At 54.0% G+C, this 18014-nt stretch overlaps 1 protein-coding gene across 5 annotated transcripts in view; it reads left to right on the forward strand.

Moving 5' to 3' along the window:
• The window catches only part of RYR1 (ryanodine receptor 1), a 107612-nt gene that overhangs the window by 2702 nt on the left and 86896 nt on the right, over positions 1-18014 (forward strand). For all 5 annotated transcript variants that reach the window (XM_082709066.1, XM_082709067.1, XM_082709068.1 and 2 more), the window contains exons 2-22: positions 2176-2295; positions 3395-3499; positions 3627-3647; positions 4584-4658; positions 4742-4820; positions 5121-5233; positions 5546-5639; positions 6962-7055; positions 7212-7286; positions 7620-7776; positions 7916-8080; positions 9934-10055; positions 10484-10679; positions 12902-13037; positions 13118-13213; positions 13296-13414; positions 14106-14239; positions 15341-15582; positions 16125-16317; positions 17300-17516; positions 17744-17848. In XM_082709066.1, the coding sequence (XP_082565192.1) occupies positions 2176-2295; positions 3395-3499; positions 3627-3647; positions 4584-4658; positions 4742-4820; positions 5121-5233; positions 5546-5639; positions 6962-7055; positions 7212-7286; positions 7620-7776; positions 7916-8080; positions 9934-10055; positions 10484-10679; positions 12902-13037; positions 13118-13213; positions 13296-13414; positions 14106-14239; positions 15341-15582; positions 16125-16317; positions 17300-17516; positions 17744-17848 (2658 nt within the window). The remainder of the gene's footprint in view (positions 1-2175; positions 2296-3394; positions 3500-3626; positions 3648-4583; positions 4659-4741; positions 4821-5120; positions 5234-5545; positions 5640-6961; positions 7056-7211; positions 7287-7619; positions 7777-7915; positions 8081-9933; positions 10056-10483; positions 10680-12901; positions 13038-13117; positions 13214-13295; positions 13415-14105; positions 14240-15340; positions 15583-16124; positions 16318-17299; positions 17517-17743; positions 17849-18014) is intronic.

Consider the following 18014-nt stretch of genomic DNA (forward strand, 5'->3'; position numbering starts at 1 on the left):
CAAAAATAGGTACCATAAGGATTCAAGGATTCAACTCTCCCTGAGCTCATCTTCTCTTGCTTTCTCGCTCCTGCTTCTACTGCCTCCTGTGTCCCTTGCTATTCCTCAGCACCTGCATTGTCTGCCCCTGGCTTCCAGAATGTTCTTTGCCCCAAGATGAGCAGGCCAGATCCTCTTCTTGTTAGTTGGACAAGGCACAGCTCAAAGGTCATCTCCTTGGAGAGGCTGCCACTTCACCCCCTCACTGATGTCATCTCTACCCCCAAAGCCACTCTGTTACACCAGCCTGGGTTATTTGTTTCATAACACTGGCCACTGAAGTGAAAATGATGCATCTATTCCCTTGTGTATTGTGTGTGTCCCCCAAGAGGATGGCAGCCCCGTGAGGACAGGGACTTGATCTGCTTTTTTCTCTGCTCTATATCCGGTGCCTAGATCAGGGCCTGGTGAGAGCCACCATCAATAAGTGTCTGCTGAAGGAACGTAAAGCTCTGAGTGTAAGGCCGAGTAGACAGTAAGCACTTAATACATGCAATGTATTAGACATGTATTAGTACATGTCTAGCCCTGTGCACACACAAGTGCCCGGCATGTGCCAGGAGGTTGGGGTTGAAGGTTATAGATTACAGATCTGTCCTTCCACCCTGGCCGAGTGGCAGGCTGGGGGCCGCCTGTGTGCTCGGGAGCCCAGGACTAGAGCGAGTTTGTGTGATATGCTGGATGGAAGGGCTGGAGGCTGTGTGTCCTCGGGCAGGACTCCAAACTTCTTTGAGCCTGTTTTCTCAGCTGTAGAAAGGAATAACCGCTGCCTTACTCAGTGGTTAAGAGCTGGGGTCTCTATCACTTCTGACTGATGTCTAGGTGTTGGGCATTCTCCCATGCACATTTATATTAGTTATAACTGGAGCTATGGGCTACTTTACTGATATAAGAAGAGGTAGTCTAGTGTTCAAAGAGTGTGGCATATAGAGCCATGGCGTTGGGATCCAATCCCAGCTCAGCCACAGGACAGCTGTGTGACTTCAGGCAGGTTACTTGACCTCTCTGGGTCTCAGTTTCCACAGGTTCACATCCTGGAACTTTTCTCAGAGGATTCAGTAATAAGTTGATGTGTGTTAAGTTCTTGGAAAGGGACCCGGCACATAGAAAACACTTTATTTTACTTAAAACTTTAAATTATAATCTTGAAATCATTTCCAGCTTAGAGCAAAGTTGCAAGGTTACTTGGAAGAACTCCCATGTGGCCTTGGGTAATTTTTCCCCACTTGTTAAGATTTGGCACATTTGCTTTCTCTCTCTCTCCCTCCCTCTCTTTGCACATTTTGCCCCTAAACTGTTTGAGAGTAAGCTGTGGACATGATTCTTAAGTCCTAAAACACTTTCAGTGTCTGTTTCCCAAGAAACAAGGGCAGTCTCTTACAAAACCGCAGAACAGTCATCAATGTCAGGAAATGTAGTATCACTCTGATGCTGTTATCTGTCACATCTGAAAACCCTGGTCGGGTTTTCACCAGCAGTCACCAGGAGTCCCTCATAGCCTGTCCCCTACCACCCAGGATCTAGTCTGGGCTTGGCATTGCATTCACATGTCATTAGAAGGCACTCCTTGTGGTGACTCTTGGTATCAGTTCAGGTCTTGATCTTAGGATCGTGTGTTTGAGCCCCGCATTGGGCGCCATGCTGGGTGTGGAGCCTGCTTAAATAAGAGAGAAAGAAAGAAAGAAAGAAAGAGAGAGGAAGGAAGGAAGGAAAAAAAGAACTCCCTAATTGATCGCCATTACTGAAACACAAGAGAGACATTAGAGAAGGCTGAGCTTTAAAGGCATTGAACTTGGGGTGCTTATAGTCTCCACCTCCAATGGCTCACCTGCTCACCTGGCTCCTCAGTGGAGCCAGCAGGACTGGGGTTCAAATCCCACCACCTCCCCTTGTCGGGTGTATGGCCTTGGACAAGCTCTGCTGCCTCCTTGAGCCTCAGTTTTCCCATTTTACAATGGGGATGACTCTAGTTCCTATCTCCTGGGATGTTAGAAGTGTGTGGAGTCCTTGGCACGGGCCTGCATGTGACACATGGTGAGATGGGTCTCACCAGAGGCCATCCCTTTCATGAGGAGAAGGGTGTGGTGATGGGCTGCAGTGTCTGCGGGAGCCCTGACCCCGTGGCCCGTCCCCCAGGACGACGAAGTGGTCCTTCAGTGCAGCGCCACTGTTCTCAAGGAGCAACTGAAACTCTGCTTGGCCGCCGAGGGCTTTGGCAACCGCCTCTGCTTCCTGGAGCCCACCAGCAATGCCCAGGTCTGTGTGGGAGTGTGCGTGGAGTGGGGGTGTCCTGAAGGGGCAGAGTCTAGGGTCAGAAGAAGTGGGGTCTGGGTCGGAAGAGGGGTTACTGACAGGAGGAAAAACAGAGAGGGACTAAGAAGGAAAGGGGGCTGGAGGTCTGAGGCAGGTGGGAGTGGGGACCTGAGGTGGGTGGTGGGTCTGAGGGGATAGAGAATCTTGAGTTAAAAAAAAAAAAGAGTGGCTCTGAAGGCAGCTACTGATGGGAGAGAAAATGGGGAGTTGCAAAGCAAAGGGGGCCAGAGGCCTGAGGTAGGTAGGTCTGTGGTGGGAGGGGCAGGGGGTCCGGAATCTCAAAAGGCAGGTGTCCAAGGGGGCAGAGGACATTGGATCCAAAGCAAAAGGGCCTGGAGTGTTGGGGGGTGCCAGCAGGGTCAGAGGGGCTGACTGGAGAGGGAGTTAGAAGCTGAGAGTGGGGAGAGCCCAGGTTTGAGAGGGAGGTGGGCTCAAGGTCAGTAGAGGTGACCTGGGGGCGGGGGAAAGGCAGGGGCCATAGAGTCAGACGGTAGAGGAGGCTGAGGGTCTGAGGGGGTCAGAGAGTCTTGGGTCCAAGGGAGAGGGTACTCATGAGTCTGAGGTAACTGAGTGGGAGACTGAGGAGGAAGGCCCAAGGTTGGACCCTCCTGTGATTTGGAAGCAGTGTTCACAGTGTCTGAGGGAGGAGGCGGGATTTGGGACTATCTGATGGTGATGGCAGGGTGGGGCTTTCTGCAGGGTCACAGAGATTTGGGTTAGCTACAGGGGAAGGCCATGGCAATGGAGTAGGTGCAGTGTGTCTGAGAGAGGGCTGAGGCTCCTTTGGAGATGAGGTGGGGTGTGGGGTACTCAGGTGGGGAGGGTAGTGTGGAAGCTTCTGTGAGGTTCAGGTGGGGTTTAGGTGTTTGAAGGAGGCATGCTTTCTGTGATGTTGGTATAGATTTGGGGTGTCTGAAGGGGTGGCAGAGTGTAGGGTTTTCTTGGGGGATTGGGGTCAGGTCTGGGTCTCTAAGGGGTATGGGTATTCAGGCTGGGACTCAGGGGCCTTCGGACCCCCCACTCAAATCTCCCCCCATCCCAGAATGTGCCCCCCGATCTGGCCATCTGTTGCTTCATCCTGGAGCAGTCCTTGTCGGTCCGAGCCCTGCAGGAGATGCTGGCCAACACCGTGGAGGCTGGCGTGGAGGTGAGGCTCCTGCCCCAGCAGGGTGCAGGGGCAGGGCACAGGGGTGGGGTGCAGGGGTAGGGCTGGGCGGGAACACCTGGGGCTTGTTCACCATCTGCTCTTCCTCTCTCTGTCCCGACCCTCACAGGCCCTCAATTTGGATAAGTGGGTAGGTCTGGCCTTGGGTGTCACCTGTCCTTCCCCCCTCTCCTGACACCAGGCCTGCCTCTTGGGCCCACATCCTGCACACAGGGGCTGGGGGCCTCCCCCACCCCAGTTGTCAGGGGCTGTGGAGCCCAGACAGGCCAGGCAGGAAGGAAGGAAGGGAGTAGGGGCTTCTGAGCCCCCGTGCCCCAGCTTGCTCCTTTCTCCTCTTTCCCATCCTTTCCTTCAACCCCGATCCCAGCTCTTCTCTGCATGGGACCTCCCCTCTCACCTCCCCCTGTCCCAAGTGTGGGTCCCCTCCACTCCAGGAGTGGGTCAGCCATGTGATCTTGGGGCCCATCACATGGGTCTTCAGAGCATGGGCATGTGAGAGCCAGGATGGGAGGCATGATGCCATCAAGAGATGGGTGGCCCTTCCCCTAAGGAGGGGCCAAGTCTCTTTATGCTTGGCGGGGGCAGGGGGTTATGTGACAGCACAGCCACCCCATGCAAGGTTCAAAAGTTTGACAGCTGGCAGGACTATTCCAGTGCACACTGGCTGCAGCTCAGCTGTGTTATGAGAGGTTACAGCAGAAGGGGCCAAGGCCCATGGTACATGAGGTATTGGGGTTTCCCTGAGAACCCCCAGGGAACAGGAAGAGGGGTTCAGCTTCCCTGAGGGCCTGGTTAACAAGATGAAGGAGGCAGGGAGGACAGAGTGGGCTTTGGGAAATATAAAACACCCTATCCACAGGCTTCTTAGAGACATAGTCCCTACTTCCACGAATGGGGAAAATGAGGCAAAGAATCTGTTGAGGCTCTGACCCAAGGCTTCCTTGTGTCCAGGCCTGAGCATGGTGTTTTATGGGGAGCATATTGCTACCTGGGATAGGCCAGATGCCTCGGGGGGGGGGGGGTTCTGTGCTCACTCTGTGCCCTCTCTATCCTCCCCTCCCCCCAGTCATCCCAGGGCGGAGGCCACAGGACACTCCTGTACGGCCATGCCATCCTGCTCCGGCACACACACAGCGGCATGGTGAGTGCCAGAACGAGGGCAGCTGGGCAGGGGCAGGGATGCAGGGTTTTCGAGAGGAGGCTGACCCCCCTCTACCACCCTAGTACTTGAGCTGCCTTACCACCTCCCGCTCCATGACTGACAAGCTGGCCTTCGACGTGGGACTGCAGGAAGACGCCACAGGTGCAGGGCTGGAGTGGGGAGGGCCGCAATGGGGAGGCTGCAGGCAGGGGCTGGGGCGCAGGAGGTGCAGGACTGGGGGGCGGGGCGGGGATGCAGGGGGACAAGAGCAACTTGGGTCAACATGGGGGAACCCGAGGCAGAGGGTCCGAGAGCGGAAACGGAGGACGTGAGGCAAAGAGTAGGTAATCGGAGATGACAGGAGAATTCGGGACTGAGGGCCAGGAGGCTCCGTGGCTGGGAAACCCTCGGGGAGGGGTGTTCTGGGTAGCCTTCATTCTGACAGCGGGGCCTGCTCCACAGGAGAGGCCTGTTGGTGGACAATGCATCCGGCCTCCAAGCAGAGGTCGGAAGGAGAGAAGGTCCGCGTGGGGGATGACCTCATCCTCGTTAGTGTCTCCTCAGAGCGCTACCTGGTGAGCAGTCCACCCCCAGCCCAGGTACTGCTGCCCCCGGGGGGCGGGGCCCGGGACCGCCCCGCCCACCTCCTCAGCCTCCTTTTGCTGGCTCTCTGGCCCCCACTTCCGAGCTTCCTGACTTCTGGCATCCACTTCCGGCCTTTGGTGTCCAGTGTCTCCCGTTGGATCTTGGTTTCCTGATGTGTGATCTCTGATTTTGTCTCCTGTCTGCTGCTTTCCCGGCTTCTGCCTTTGGTTTGTGGCCTCTGACTCTGGAACTATTGCTCACCCTGCCATCGTCTCTGACCGCCACATCCTGGCTGCCCCTAGCACCTGTCCACGGCCAGTGGGGAGCTCCAGGTCGATGCCTCCTTCATGCAGACACTGTGGAATATGAACCCCATCTGCTCTGGCTGCGAAGAAGGTGAGGGTCCCAGGCCTCCTGCCTCTAAACTGAGATCCCCAAAACAGACCTCTCATCTGCCCCCAAACATGTCCATACTGAGCCTTGGAACCTCAGACCCCAAACTGAGATCTCCACTTTATGACCCTCATATTTAGACATCCAGCTGACCCCAAATCCAGAATCTTGGAGCTCAGACCCCAAACCCCAAACTCAGTGTCAGACACTTGAATCCAGACCCCAAATCTCACATGCCAAACTCACGTCCTGGGGGTCACTAAAATCCAAAGCTGAAAATATTACATATGGAGCTTGTCCCTCAGATGCCCAAGCCTCACATGACAAACACAGATGGAAACCTGTGTCTCCATCAGCTCCCAGATCAGCTCCCACACTCAGACCCCCAAATTTAAACTCAGATACCCAAGTCAGATCCCAAACCTCGGCCAACTGACCTCAGACCTCCAAGTTTTAACCTCAGGTACCTAAATCTTCCAAATTCAGATCCTTATGCTAGGACCCCACAGCATGACCCCAAAACTTTGACCCCCAACTCTCACACCCACACCTCACACCCAAGCTGAGAATTAAACCACTGAGACTTCTGGCCTTAATCTCAAATATACCAGCTTCTGACTCCAAAGCCCAGATCTAACTTCAAACCCCAAAGCTCAGGGGCGCCTGGGTGGCTCAGTGGGTTAAGCCGCTGCCTTCGGCTCAGGTCGTGATCTCAGGGTCCTGGGATCGAGTCCCGCATCGGGCTCTCTGCTCAGCAGGGAGCCTGCTTCCTCCTCTCTCTCTCTCTCTGCCTGCCTCTCTGCCTACTTGTGATCTCTCTGTCAAATAAATAAATAAAATCTTAAAAAAAAAAAAAAAAAACCCAAAGCTCAGATACAAGCCTCACACCTCCAAAATCAACACTCCCAAGTCCAGACTCTAGCCTGAGACCCAACCATTGCACCTCTAACCACAGACCCCAAATCAAGGCTTGGTACTCAGAGCCTAGTATTGGGGAACATTAGACTCAAACCCCTGACTCCAACCTCAAAAATCCAAACTCAGATTCACAAACCCCCCCAACCTCAGCCCTGTATACTCAGACTCCCAAAATTACATCCCCCACCTTGGACCCTAATCTCATACCACCACTTCAGTCCTTGAACTTAGCCCAAATTTCAGACTGCCACTTTGGATCCCAAAACTCAGATCTCCAACTGCAGACCCCCCAAACTCAGCCCCAGCCTCCCACAGAGGAAAAGCAGGACCCCTAGACTCGTCTTTGGCTCCTGAGCCTCTCCAGGGCTCCAGCCCCTTGATGACCTCTTTCCCTTGCTCCTCTCCAGGCTATGTAACTGGGGGCCATGTCCTCCGCCTTTATCACGGACACATGGATGAATGTCTGACCATTTCCCCTGCTGACAGTGAGGACCAGCGCAGGTCTGGGATGGGGACAAGAGGCCCTGGGGTGTTGGGGCAGGAGTGGGGAGCAGTGAGGCAGGCTGGGGGGATAGCACCCTGTGAGCAGGGTTGGGGATCACATTTTGGGGAGGCTGGTGACTGAACCCCTGACCTCACTTTCTCTCGTGTCCCCAGACTTGTCCACTATGAGGGGGGAGCTGTGTGCACCCACGCCCGCTCCCTCTGGAGACTGGAGCCGCTGAGAATCAGGTGGGGGGCTTGGGGGTGAGAGCTCTTGGTGGGGGCCTGGGAGGAGAGAGAGAATCTTGAAGGAAGATCTAAGAAAGAAACTGGAGACTTGTGAGGGAAAATCTGGGGAGCCCAAGAAGGTGATGAGGGCTTTCAGGGTCCTTGAATCCTTGAGGAAAAGGCCTTAGGGGAAGGTGGGCATTCCTGAGGGAGAGATCGGGGGTCCCCAGTAAAAAATGTGGGGAGCAGCCCCCCAGAAGAAGTCTGGGGGCTTGATGAGTTTTGAACCAAGGTGGTGGTGTCCATGGGAGCACTGGGCAGTCCTCCGACCCTCGGTGCCTTCACCCTTCGCAGCTGGAGTGGGAGCCACCTGCGCTGGGGCCAGCCGCTCCGTATCCGGCACGTCACCACTGGGCGGTACCTGGCGCTCACCGAGGACCAGGGCCTGGTGGTAGTTGATGCCAGCAAGGCCCACACCAAGGCCACCTCCTTCTGCTTCCGCATCTCCAAGGTCGGTGGGGGTCAGGGTGCCCTCCCTCACTTGGAGCCCGAATCCAGCCCCAACCCCCATTCTGCAGGCTCTCTGGGACATGGCTTCCTGATTAAATACACAGGCAGAGGAGGCTGACCTCTGTGCCCTGCCCCTGCAGGAGAAGCTGGATATGGCCCCCAAGCGGGATGTGGATGGCATGGGTCCCCCCGAGATCAAGTATGGGGAGTCACTGTGCTTCGTGCAGCACGTGGCCTCAGGCCTGTGGCTCACCTATGCCGCCCCAGACCCCAAGGCCCTGCGGCTTGGTGTGCTCAAGAAGAAGGTGGGTGCCTGGCGAGGGGAAAGCGTGGGGGTGCCGGCAGGGGTGGGAATGGGACTGTGGGGGTAGTTGTGCCTGTGCCTTTGGGAAGTTAAGGGCAGTACTGAGAGAGAAACTGAGATTGAGAGAGACAGGAAGGAAGAAAGGGATAGACAGAGGGGGAGAGAGTCAGAGAGAGAGAGAGATGCAAAGACAGAGAAAGGCAGAGACAAAAAGACATGGAAACAGGGGCTCCTGAGTGGTTCAGTCACTGAAGTCCCTGCCTTCAACTCAGGTCATGACCCCAGGGTCCTGGGATCAAGCCCTGTGTTGGGCTCCCTGCTCAGCAGGGAGTCTGCTTCCCTCCCTCTTTGTGTGCATGGTCTCTCTCTCTCTCTCAAATAAATAAGTCTTTAAAAAGACATGGAAACAGAAAAACAGAGAAAGACAAAGAGAGGAGAGATGGAAAAGACAGAGAGAGACATACAGAGAGAGAGCCAGTGACAAACAGACCAAGAACAATTTTCGGCAAGTTACTGAATACCCCAGTTGTTTTGGATGTGTATATGGAAAAGTAGGAAAGCTATACAGACCTGTCTCCTGCCCTCCCAATACTGAGACATAGTGAATAGACTGTCCTTAATGAAGTACACAGCTGCTCTGGACAGAAGGCACATCATGTGCAAAGGCCCTGAGGTTGGACTGAGATTGGTTTGTTGCAATACCAGAAAGAAGATCCAGTTTGGCAGGAGCACAGAGATTGAGGGACAAGTCTTGGAGGATAATGACAGAGAGGAGATGTGAGCAGATCACATGGGGCCTGGTGGGCCATGGGCAGGGTCCTAGCTTTTACTCTTAGTGAGATGGAGCCCCAAGAGAGTTTTAAGCAGACCAACAAGGTGACCTGAGGTTCATGGGGTTCCTCAGCTGCTTGTGGGAATAGATGGGGAGGGGGTGGGGAGCAGAGCTGGAGTGGGAGCCCAGGGGGTGACTGCTGCCATGGTCAGGTGGGACAAAACAGTGGCAGGACCACGTTGGGGACTGTGGAGTGGGGAAGGTGGCAGATTCTGGTTATATTGCGAAGGTGGAGCCAACAGGATTTTCTGACAGACTGGTTATTGAGGTGGGAGGGAAAGGGGTTGAGGATGAGACCATGATTTTTGCCCTGAGCAGCTGGAAGGTCGGAAGTGCCATTAACTGAGTCGGAGAGAGTCAAGTGTCAGCTCAGGATGACAGAGATCCAGTGTTTAGAACAGAACCCCTCGATAAAGAGTGAATGAGTCGGAAGAGTAGGGAAACACCTGTCTGCAAAAAATGGGGGTTGTAGTTGGTTATCTGCTGGGAGGGTGTAGAGACGGGCCTGGCCTGAGGGGGGACTGTGGGAACCATTAACACTGGCAGTATTTGCAGCCAGGGGACTGGGTGAGGTCCTGGGGAGGTTGGCTCAGCTGAAAGCTGGAAGCCGAGGTGGTCTCATCTTACAGAAAGGTGGTCAGGCACTCAGTCTGGGACGTGTTAAGTTAGGGGTGCCATTAGAGCCTTCTGGTGGAAGGATATGAAGTCAGTAGTTGGCACGGGTGGGGAGCGTCTGGCCTGGAGATAGGTAAGATAGAGTCAGAGAGAGAGAGAGAGGCAAACACGGATTCAAAGGGGGATAGAGACAGAGAGAAAGGAGAGACAGAGACAGGAGAGGCAGAGAGAGGGGAACAAATAGAATGGAAGAAGAGTCAGGTAAAGGGGGATAGAGAGTCTGTCTGGCAGAGAGTCTGTCCCTGGAGGACAGGGGCAGCTCGGGGGCTAGAGTCTGGATGGAGTTCTGGAGGCATTGCCCTTGGTGGCCCGGCCCAGGCCTGACCTCTCTGCCCTCCCACTGCCAGGCCATGCTGCACCAGGAAGGCCACATGGATGACGCATTGTCACTGACCCGCTGCCAGCAGGAGGAGTCCCAGGCCGCCCGCATGATTTACAGCACTGCCGGCCTGTACAACCAGTTCATCAAGTGAGCCACCTGCCCACTCTGCCCCCCCCCCCACTCAGGCCCCACCTTGACCCCCAGGCTCTAGGTGGTCATACACAGGATCCCTAACCTTTAAGCCTCTGACCTCTATACACTTGGCCCCTAATCTGACCTTGAAAACTATGACTTTGACCTCACAGCCCTGATCACCCCTGACACCCAGACCCCTGGTCCTGGAGCTCCCTAGCCTGACACCTGCTTCCACGACCCCCTGGCTTACACAGGCATGAGTCCCCGTTCTAGCTATGTCCTTGGCCACTGTGTGACCTCAGGCCAATGTCAGTCTCAGTCTCCCCCACTGTAAAACAGGTGTGTCCATGAGAGTTCTTTGGGGGCCTGGGGTAGGACTCATGAGAGAGCCACATAAGAGCGCTCGGGGCGCTTTGCTGACAAGTGCGCGGTCCCCACAGGGGCCTGGACAGCTTCAGCGGGAAGCCGCGGGGCTCGGGGCCACCAGCGGGCACAGCGCTGCCCATCGAGGGTGTCATCCTGAGCCTGCAGGACCTCATCGGCTACTTCGAGCCGCCCTCCGAGGAGCTGCAGCACGAGGAGAAGCAGAGCAAGCTGCGCAGCCTGCGGAACCGCCAGAGCCTCTTCCAGGAGGAGGTGAGGCTGCGACAGGGGGCGGGGTTCGTGGACACGGGGGGCGGAGCCTGTGGGAGGGGCGGGGCCGCGGCCCTGGGCAGTGCGGAGTCTGAGGGACCGTATGGGAGGTGGAGTACGTAGTGGTCTGAGAGTCTGCGAGGCGGGTCTGAGGTAGCGGGGGAAATGTGATGGTGATGGTGGTGGTGGGGGGGAGGGAGTGTTGAGGAAGGGCGGGGAATATTTGTTGATGGGCGGAGCCTTGAGGGAGGGGCAGGGCTTTGGCAGAGCAGGGGCAGTGCCTGTGAGAGCCCGGAGCAACCAGGGCGAAGGCCGCTGGGTCGGCCTTCTTCCTTCACCCGGGGCAGGGGGCGGGGTCTAAGTGAGCCCTAAGTGAAGTCCTGTGCGGAGGCTAGGCCTGCGGAGGCTGTCGGGCCTGGGAAGAAGTCAGAGGATGAGGCTGTGGGACACAGAAGCCCGTGTCTGTGGGAGGCCGAACCAGAGGGGGGCATGGGGGTGGGGGCAGGGCCAGAGGTGGTTCTTTGAGCATCAGTGACCGGCAGTGCAGGGAGGGCCCTGGGTTGCAGTCAGGGGCTGGGGGTCCGTGTGTCTCAAGAGCACAAAGGGAAGAGATATGGAGGGGGTCTCTGTTCAGTACCGGGTCTGAGTGAGGGGGATCGAGCCCGGTGGGAGGAGGGGGCTGGACAAAGGTCTGGAGATCTGATGTCTCCACAGGGTGATGGAGGAGCATGTTCACTTAGATGCTAAAGACTGGCCCTCCTCCCCTCCAGGGACTCTCAGTCTGATCCAGAAATGATAATAGTAACAATAATAAAACTAATGGAGTAGAATTAGTATATGTGAAGCCTGTTGCCAGCACATAGCAGATGCTATGTAAGTGTTAGTGGTTATTACTACCTGGAATTTAGCCTTTATTATGTGCTAAGGGTGCTATATGCATGACATCCTCCTGATAACCCCAAGGGGGGTTGTAATTCCCATACTACAGATGGATCAGAGAGATGAAGTCACAGCCATCTACCCTGTGGTGGTTTTTTGTTGTTGTTGATTTTGCCGTTTAAAGTGGCCTCCAAGTGTAGTTCTGGAGGGCTGCCTAGTGTTCCTGAGCACAAGATGCTGAGATGTGCCTTACAGAGAAAATAGATGCTAGATAAGCTTCATTTAGGCATGAGTTATAGTGCTGTTGGCCGTGAATTTAATGTTAATGAATCAACAATATGTATTAAATCAGTGTCTTTAAACAGACACACATATAAAACAAGAGGATGTATTGACTGTTTGACAAAAATGTTGTAACTCAGAGAAACTCCCTGTTTGGTTCAGTATTTGCTGACTCCATGTTCATGGCAACTTTATTTATTTTTTTTAAAGATTTTATTTATTTATTTGACAGAGAGAGAGAGAGATCACAAGTAGGCAGAGAGGCAGGCAGAGAGAGAGGGGGAAGCAGGCTCCCCGCTGAGCTGAGAGCCCGATGTGGGACTCGATCCCAGGATCCTGGGATCATGACCTGAGCCGAAGGCAGAGGCTTTAACCCACTGAGCCACCCAGGTGCCCCCCCCCTTTTTTTTTAAGATTTTATTTATTTATTTGACAGAGAGAGAGAGAGATCACAAGTAGGCAGAGAGGCAGGCAGAGAGAGAGGGGGAAGCAGGCTCCCTGCCAAGCAGAGAGCCCGATTCAGGGCTTGATCCCAGGACCCTGAGACCATGACCTGAGCCGAAGGCAGAGGCTTAACCCACTGAGCCACCCAGGCACCCCTCATGGTGACTTTAAAGAACCTAACTAACACAAATAATAAGGACTAACTGTATATGTTTTATGTGCCTTTCTATATGTCTGTTATAATTAATGATAAAAGAAGACAAAGATGAAAATGTAAAATGCGAAGAAAATCTCTGTGATGGTTGGTGTGGAGAGTGAGCTGGGCAGCACAGGACCCGAGTGGGGTGCTTGGAAGTGGATGGGATGGAAACACAACTTCGGGAAGGAAAAGCACAAAGTCAGTCCTGATGTTAATAAGGATGTATTATGTTGGGGACAGTGGCAGAGAGGACGAGGACAGATGTGGGGTGCTGAGGAGGGGAATGGGAGTGGATAAGGGCATAAGATCTGAGGACATAGTCACTGGCTGTTGAAGTCAAATGAATTTACAAATCCAAGAAAGGCAAGGAAGGGAGGGCCAGGGACTCCCAGGGTGACTCACCCTGTTTTCCCCTCCCCAGGGGATGCTCTCCTTGGTCCTGAACTGCATTGACCGCCTAAATGTCTACACCACTGCCGCCCACTTTGCCGAATTTGCAGGGGAGGAGGCAGCCGAGTCCTGGAAAGAGATTGTGAACCTGCTCTATGAACTCCTGGGTAAGGGGTCCAGGCCTGACTTCCCCTAAGGGCCCCAGGTTCTCAGTCCCATTGGGTCTGACCCCTCTTTCCATCCTCAGCCTCCCTGATCCGTGGCAATCGTACCAACTGTGCCCTCTTTTCCACCAACCTGGACTGGCTGGTCAGCAAGCTGGATCGGCTGGAGGCCTCCTCTGGTAGGAGAACCCAGGGGCTGGGGACAGGCTAGGACAGGGGAAGGCCGCAGTCTCCTTACCTGTCACTCTGCCATCTGCACAGGGATCCTCGAGGTGCTGTACTGTGTCCTGATTGAGAGTCCTGAGGTGCTAAACATCATCCAGGAGAACCACATCAAGTCCATCATCTCCCTCCTGGACAAGCACGGGAGGAACCACAAGGTTGGCCCCTCATCCTCACCTCTCAGCCCTGCACGCTGAACCCTGACTTTTCCCCATGCCCTGGAATTCTCCACTTCCCTCACTTCCCTCCCCCATCTTGGACTCCTCTGTGCATGCTCCCATCTCAACACAAGGGTCGCAAACTTAAAGTTCTTAAATGGACTCGGAGCCACAGATGTGCTTCCTTAGATCTCTGAAATACTTTTTAAAATTTCTAATTTTGTAGTCTTTAGATAGCTGTGTTTACACTCTCCAGTTCGCCACAGATCCTACCTGTTCCTGGCGCATAGTTTCTCACCCGCTCACTTTTGTCCATTATCTAGCTGGCCCCCAAAAACACAAGTGTCAGCCCCTGCTGGTCTAAAATCTGCTCTTGACCCCCATACTCTCCCTAAGCAACCCTTTCCCTCCTCCCTCTGACCCCTCGGCTCTTACTCCAGGCTCTCCTTCCTTATGCTGCTAGTGCCTCATCCCAGCTCCTGTGTCCCCCAACCCCCTGCCTGACCTTTCTCTTTGATTCTTGATCTTCGTCTTTGAGCCCTGATCTCCTGTGTTCACCACCTCCTCACAGTCAAAATCCCCATCTCCTGTCTTCGCACATTATCCTTAACTTCTGGCTTCCCACTGTAGACCTTCCGTGAACTTCCTGCCTTGGTGCTTTCACCACCTGACTTCTGACCTTGACTTCCAGGTGCTAGATGTGCTGTGTTCCCTGTGTGTGTGCAATGGCGTGGCCGTGCGCTCCAACCAAGATCTCATTACTGAGAACTTGCTCCCTGGCCGTGAACTTCTGCTGCAGACAAACCTCATCAACTATGTCACCAGGTCTGGTCCCTAACCCCCGACGCCAGCCTAACCTCACCCTGACCTCAGATCTCATAACCTCTCAACCCTTTCCCGGACTCAGAGACTCCACATTCAGGTGGATGTCCCTCCCAACACCTCCCGCCCTAGGACTTGACACCTGGGTCTCATAGATGTCCACTCTTTCCCCAGCTCATCCTCTGGCTCCCACTCCTCTTTTCCTCTCTTCCTGTTCCATTTCTGCCTCTGTCTGTTCCCCTCTCTCACTCTCTTTTTTTGTTTGCTCATTTTGTCTCTGTCTGTCTGTTTCTCTCTGTGTCTGTCTCTGTTTCTCCTCCATTTCTTTTTTTTTTTTTTTTTTTTTTTTTTTTTGTCTCTCACCCATCTCTCTCATCTCTGGGTTTGTTTTTTGAGAGAGAGAGAGAAAGAGTGGGTGTGGAGGGGCAGAAGGAGAGGAGCAGAGAGAGAATTTTAAGTAGGTTCGTTCCATGCCTTGTGCAGAGCCTGACGCAGGGCTCAATCTCATGACCCTGAGATCATGACCTGAGCCGACATCAGGAGTCAGATGCTTAACCAACTAAGCCACCTAGGCGTCCCTCTGTTGTTGTTGTTGTCTTTTTAAGATTTTTTAAAAAAGATTTTATTTATTCATTTTGACAGAGAGAGAGAGATCACAAGTAGGCAGAGAGGCAGGCAGAGAGAGAGAGAGAAGGAAAGAAGGCTCCCTGCCGAGCAGAGAGCCTGATGCGGGGCTCAATCCCAGGACCCTGAGATCATGACCTGAGCCGAAGGCAGAGGCTTTAACCCACTGAGCCACCTAGGCGCCCTTTAAGATTTTATTTCTAAGTAATCGCTACACCCCAGGTGCCCCTCAAACTCAAAACCCTGAGATCAAGAGTTGCACACTTTACTGACTGAGCCAGCCAGGCACTACTCTGGGTTTTTGAGGTCTCTTTCTGTCTTTGTCTCTGCTTTTTCTCTCTGTCTCTATGTCTCTGCCTTCTGTTTTTCCTGTGTATATCTCTCCTCCTCTTTCTCCCTCTCCCACCTCTACCCCTGCAACAACGTGACTCAGCTCCCCATCTCTCCCTCACTCCCTCTCCTGTCCTGTCTCTCCTGCAGCATCCGCCCTAACATCTTTGTGGGCCGAGCGGAGGGCACCACACAGTATGGCAAATGGTACTTTGAGGTGATGGTGGACGAGGTGGCTCCATTCCTGACGGCTCAGGCCACCCACCTGCGGGTGGGCTGGGCCCTCACTGAGGGCTACAGCCCCTACCCAGGGGGCGGCGAGGGCTGGGGCGGTAATGGTGTCGGCGATGACCTCTATTCCTACGGCTTTGATGGCCTGCATCTCTGGACAGGTACCTGGACCCTTCCAGGGGGCTCTCATCCCTGATTATTGACCCCACAGTTCCCAAGTTTCTCACCACACATCTTGGGGTTGTTGGGATCCTGGTCTCCAGAATAGGCCAACTTTTGACCCCTTATTCCTTATTTCCTAAGACTGAAAGCTTCCAGGATCTTGGCCCTAACCCATTGCCTCATAACCTCCAGAATTCTGACCCCAGGAGATAGATGTATGATCTCTGGCCCTAGAGATCCTAGAAAACTTTCCAGACTTTATGATCCCTGATCTTTGACTTTTGATCCCAAAGTTCCCAGAATTCTAATAATTCCAGGAGGACTTTAATCTCAAGATTGTAACCTTAGGGGAACCTTGACTTCCTCACTAATCTCTGAGCTCCAGGGCCCTCCATGGGAACACTTGACCTTAGGGTTGCCAAGATATAGATCCTATAGGATCCTCTAATATTTGCTTCTTGTCTCTTGAGACCAATGGTCTCTGACCAATGAGGTCTAGGGACCTCTGACTTCTGACCCCTCCCTGGTGACTCTGGTGCAGGACACGTGGCACGCCCGGTGACTTCCCCAGGGCAGCACCTCCTGGCCCCGGAGGATGTGGTCAGCTGCTGCCTGGACCTCAGTGTGCCGTCCATCTCCTTCCGCATCAATGGCTGTCCTGTGCAGGGCGTCTTTGAAGCCTTCAATCTGGATGGGCTCTTCTTCCCTGTTGTTAGCTTTTCGGCTGGTGTCAAGTAAGTACTTGTCCTTGACCCTTGCCAAGCCCCAGACCTGGGACTATTCCAAGACATCTTCTCTCATCACAACATGGCCTCCTAGAAGGCCAGGATCTGGCAGCCTACCTTCAGGACTGACTGATCAGATCCTTGTATGAAGGTCCCAGTGACCTCTACATGGTCCCAGACACTTCATTGTCCTCCCAATGACCCAGACCCTTCCAATAACCTCAGCTTCTTCCCAACCCCATATCCTTCCTGTGACCTTCAAGTGTCCCCCAAATTGCACAATGATCTAAAAGTCCCAGATTCTCCCAGTTAATTTCCAAGTGATGTCAGGCTCTCTCAATGACTCTACACCATTCCAATGACCACCAAAAGACTCCAGAATCTGACGGCTGTCTTCCAGTGACCCCCGACCCTCCTAATGCCCCCCCAATGATCTTGAACTCTCCTAATGACTTTTGCTCTTAGCAACTTTTCAGTGACCCTGACATCTCTCGGTAATCTTCCAGTTGCTCCATAATCTTCTAGTGACCATAATCCCTCAATGACCCCAATTATTTCAAAGAGCTCTCAGTAACTCCGCCTTTTTCTGATGATCCCAAGCTCTGTGAAGGGCTCTCCAGTGGTGATTATGGTTATCTCACTATTACATCAGAGATTTCCAAATGACATTCTTGGTCTCCAAAAAAACTCCCAATATCCCCAAATACTTTGTTGAGCCAAGGTCTCTTCAGTGGACCTTCCCATGACTCTGCATTAACTCCCCAATGACCCCCACACTTTCTTTTTTTGATTCTCGAATGATTGCCATTGACGTCAGATATTCTCTTTGACATTATACTTTCTTTTTTGACTCTAAATGACCTCCATGACTCTATGACTGCCCACATCTTTCCCGGAACTTACCATTGATCCCAGGATTGCTGCCTTACCCCCACTGAGCACAGATTCTCCCTGTAATCTGCCCCGCCAGTGACCCCTCTCTCCCTCTCAGGGTGCGTTTTCTCCTTGGTGGCCGCCATGGAGAATTCAAGTTCCTCCCTCCACCTGGCTATGCCCCATGCCACGAGGCTGTGCTCCCTCGAGAGCGACTTCATCTGGAGCCCATTAAGGAGTATCGACGGGAGGGGCCTCGGGGGCCCCACCTGGTGGGCCCCAGCCGCTGCCTCTCACACACTGACTTTGTGCCCTGCCCCGTGGACACTGTCCAGGTACTTCCTTCCCTGCAAGGGTTTCCTTAATTCTGTGATTCTAAGACCTTACTCAGCTGGGTGTCAACCCTGGGGTCAGGGTCCGGTGATGAGGAGCAGGCTTATAACAGCAGGAAAGTTCTTGGGACTGTCCAGGGCTCGCTTGTACATGTTCTTGGGAAGAAGGGTCATGGTGCAGGCTGGAAGGAACACAGGGACCTCCCAAACATTCCCTACCTTTCCCCCAGATTGTCCTGCCTCCCCATCTGGAGCGTATTCGGGAGAAGCTGGCGGAGAACATCCATGAACTCTGGGCGCTAACTCGCATTGAGCAGGGCTGGACCTACGGCCTGGTGAGGGGCGGCCTGCTGCCTGAGGGTGTTGGGCTGCATTTGCTGCTGGGGGAATGAGCTGGGGGGGAAGGGACTCTTGGGTTTCCTGTGGCAGGGCTGGAGGTCAGGGGTCAAAGGCTGGGTGTGCTGTGGGGAGGGAAGGAGACCCCAAGGAGTTGACATTGGG

Source organism: Mustela nivalis, assembly GCF_964662115.1.
Source record: "Mustela nivalis genome assembly, chromosome: 18".
In the NCBI taxonomy this organism is placed as follows: domain Eukaryota; kingdom Metazoa; phylum Chordata; class Mammalia; order Carnivora; family Mustelidae; genus Mustela; species Mustela nivalis.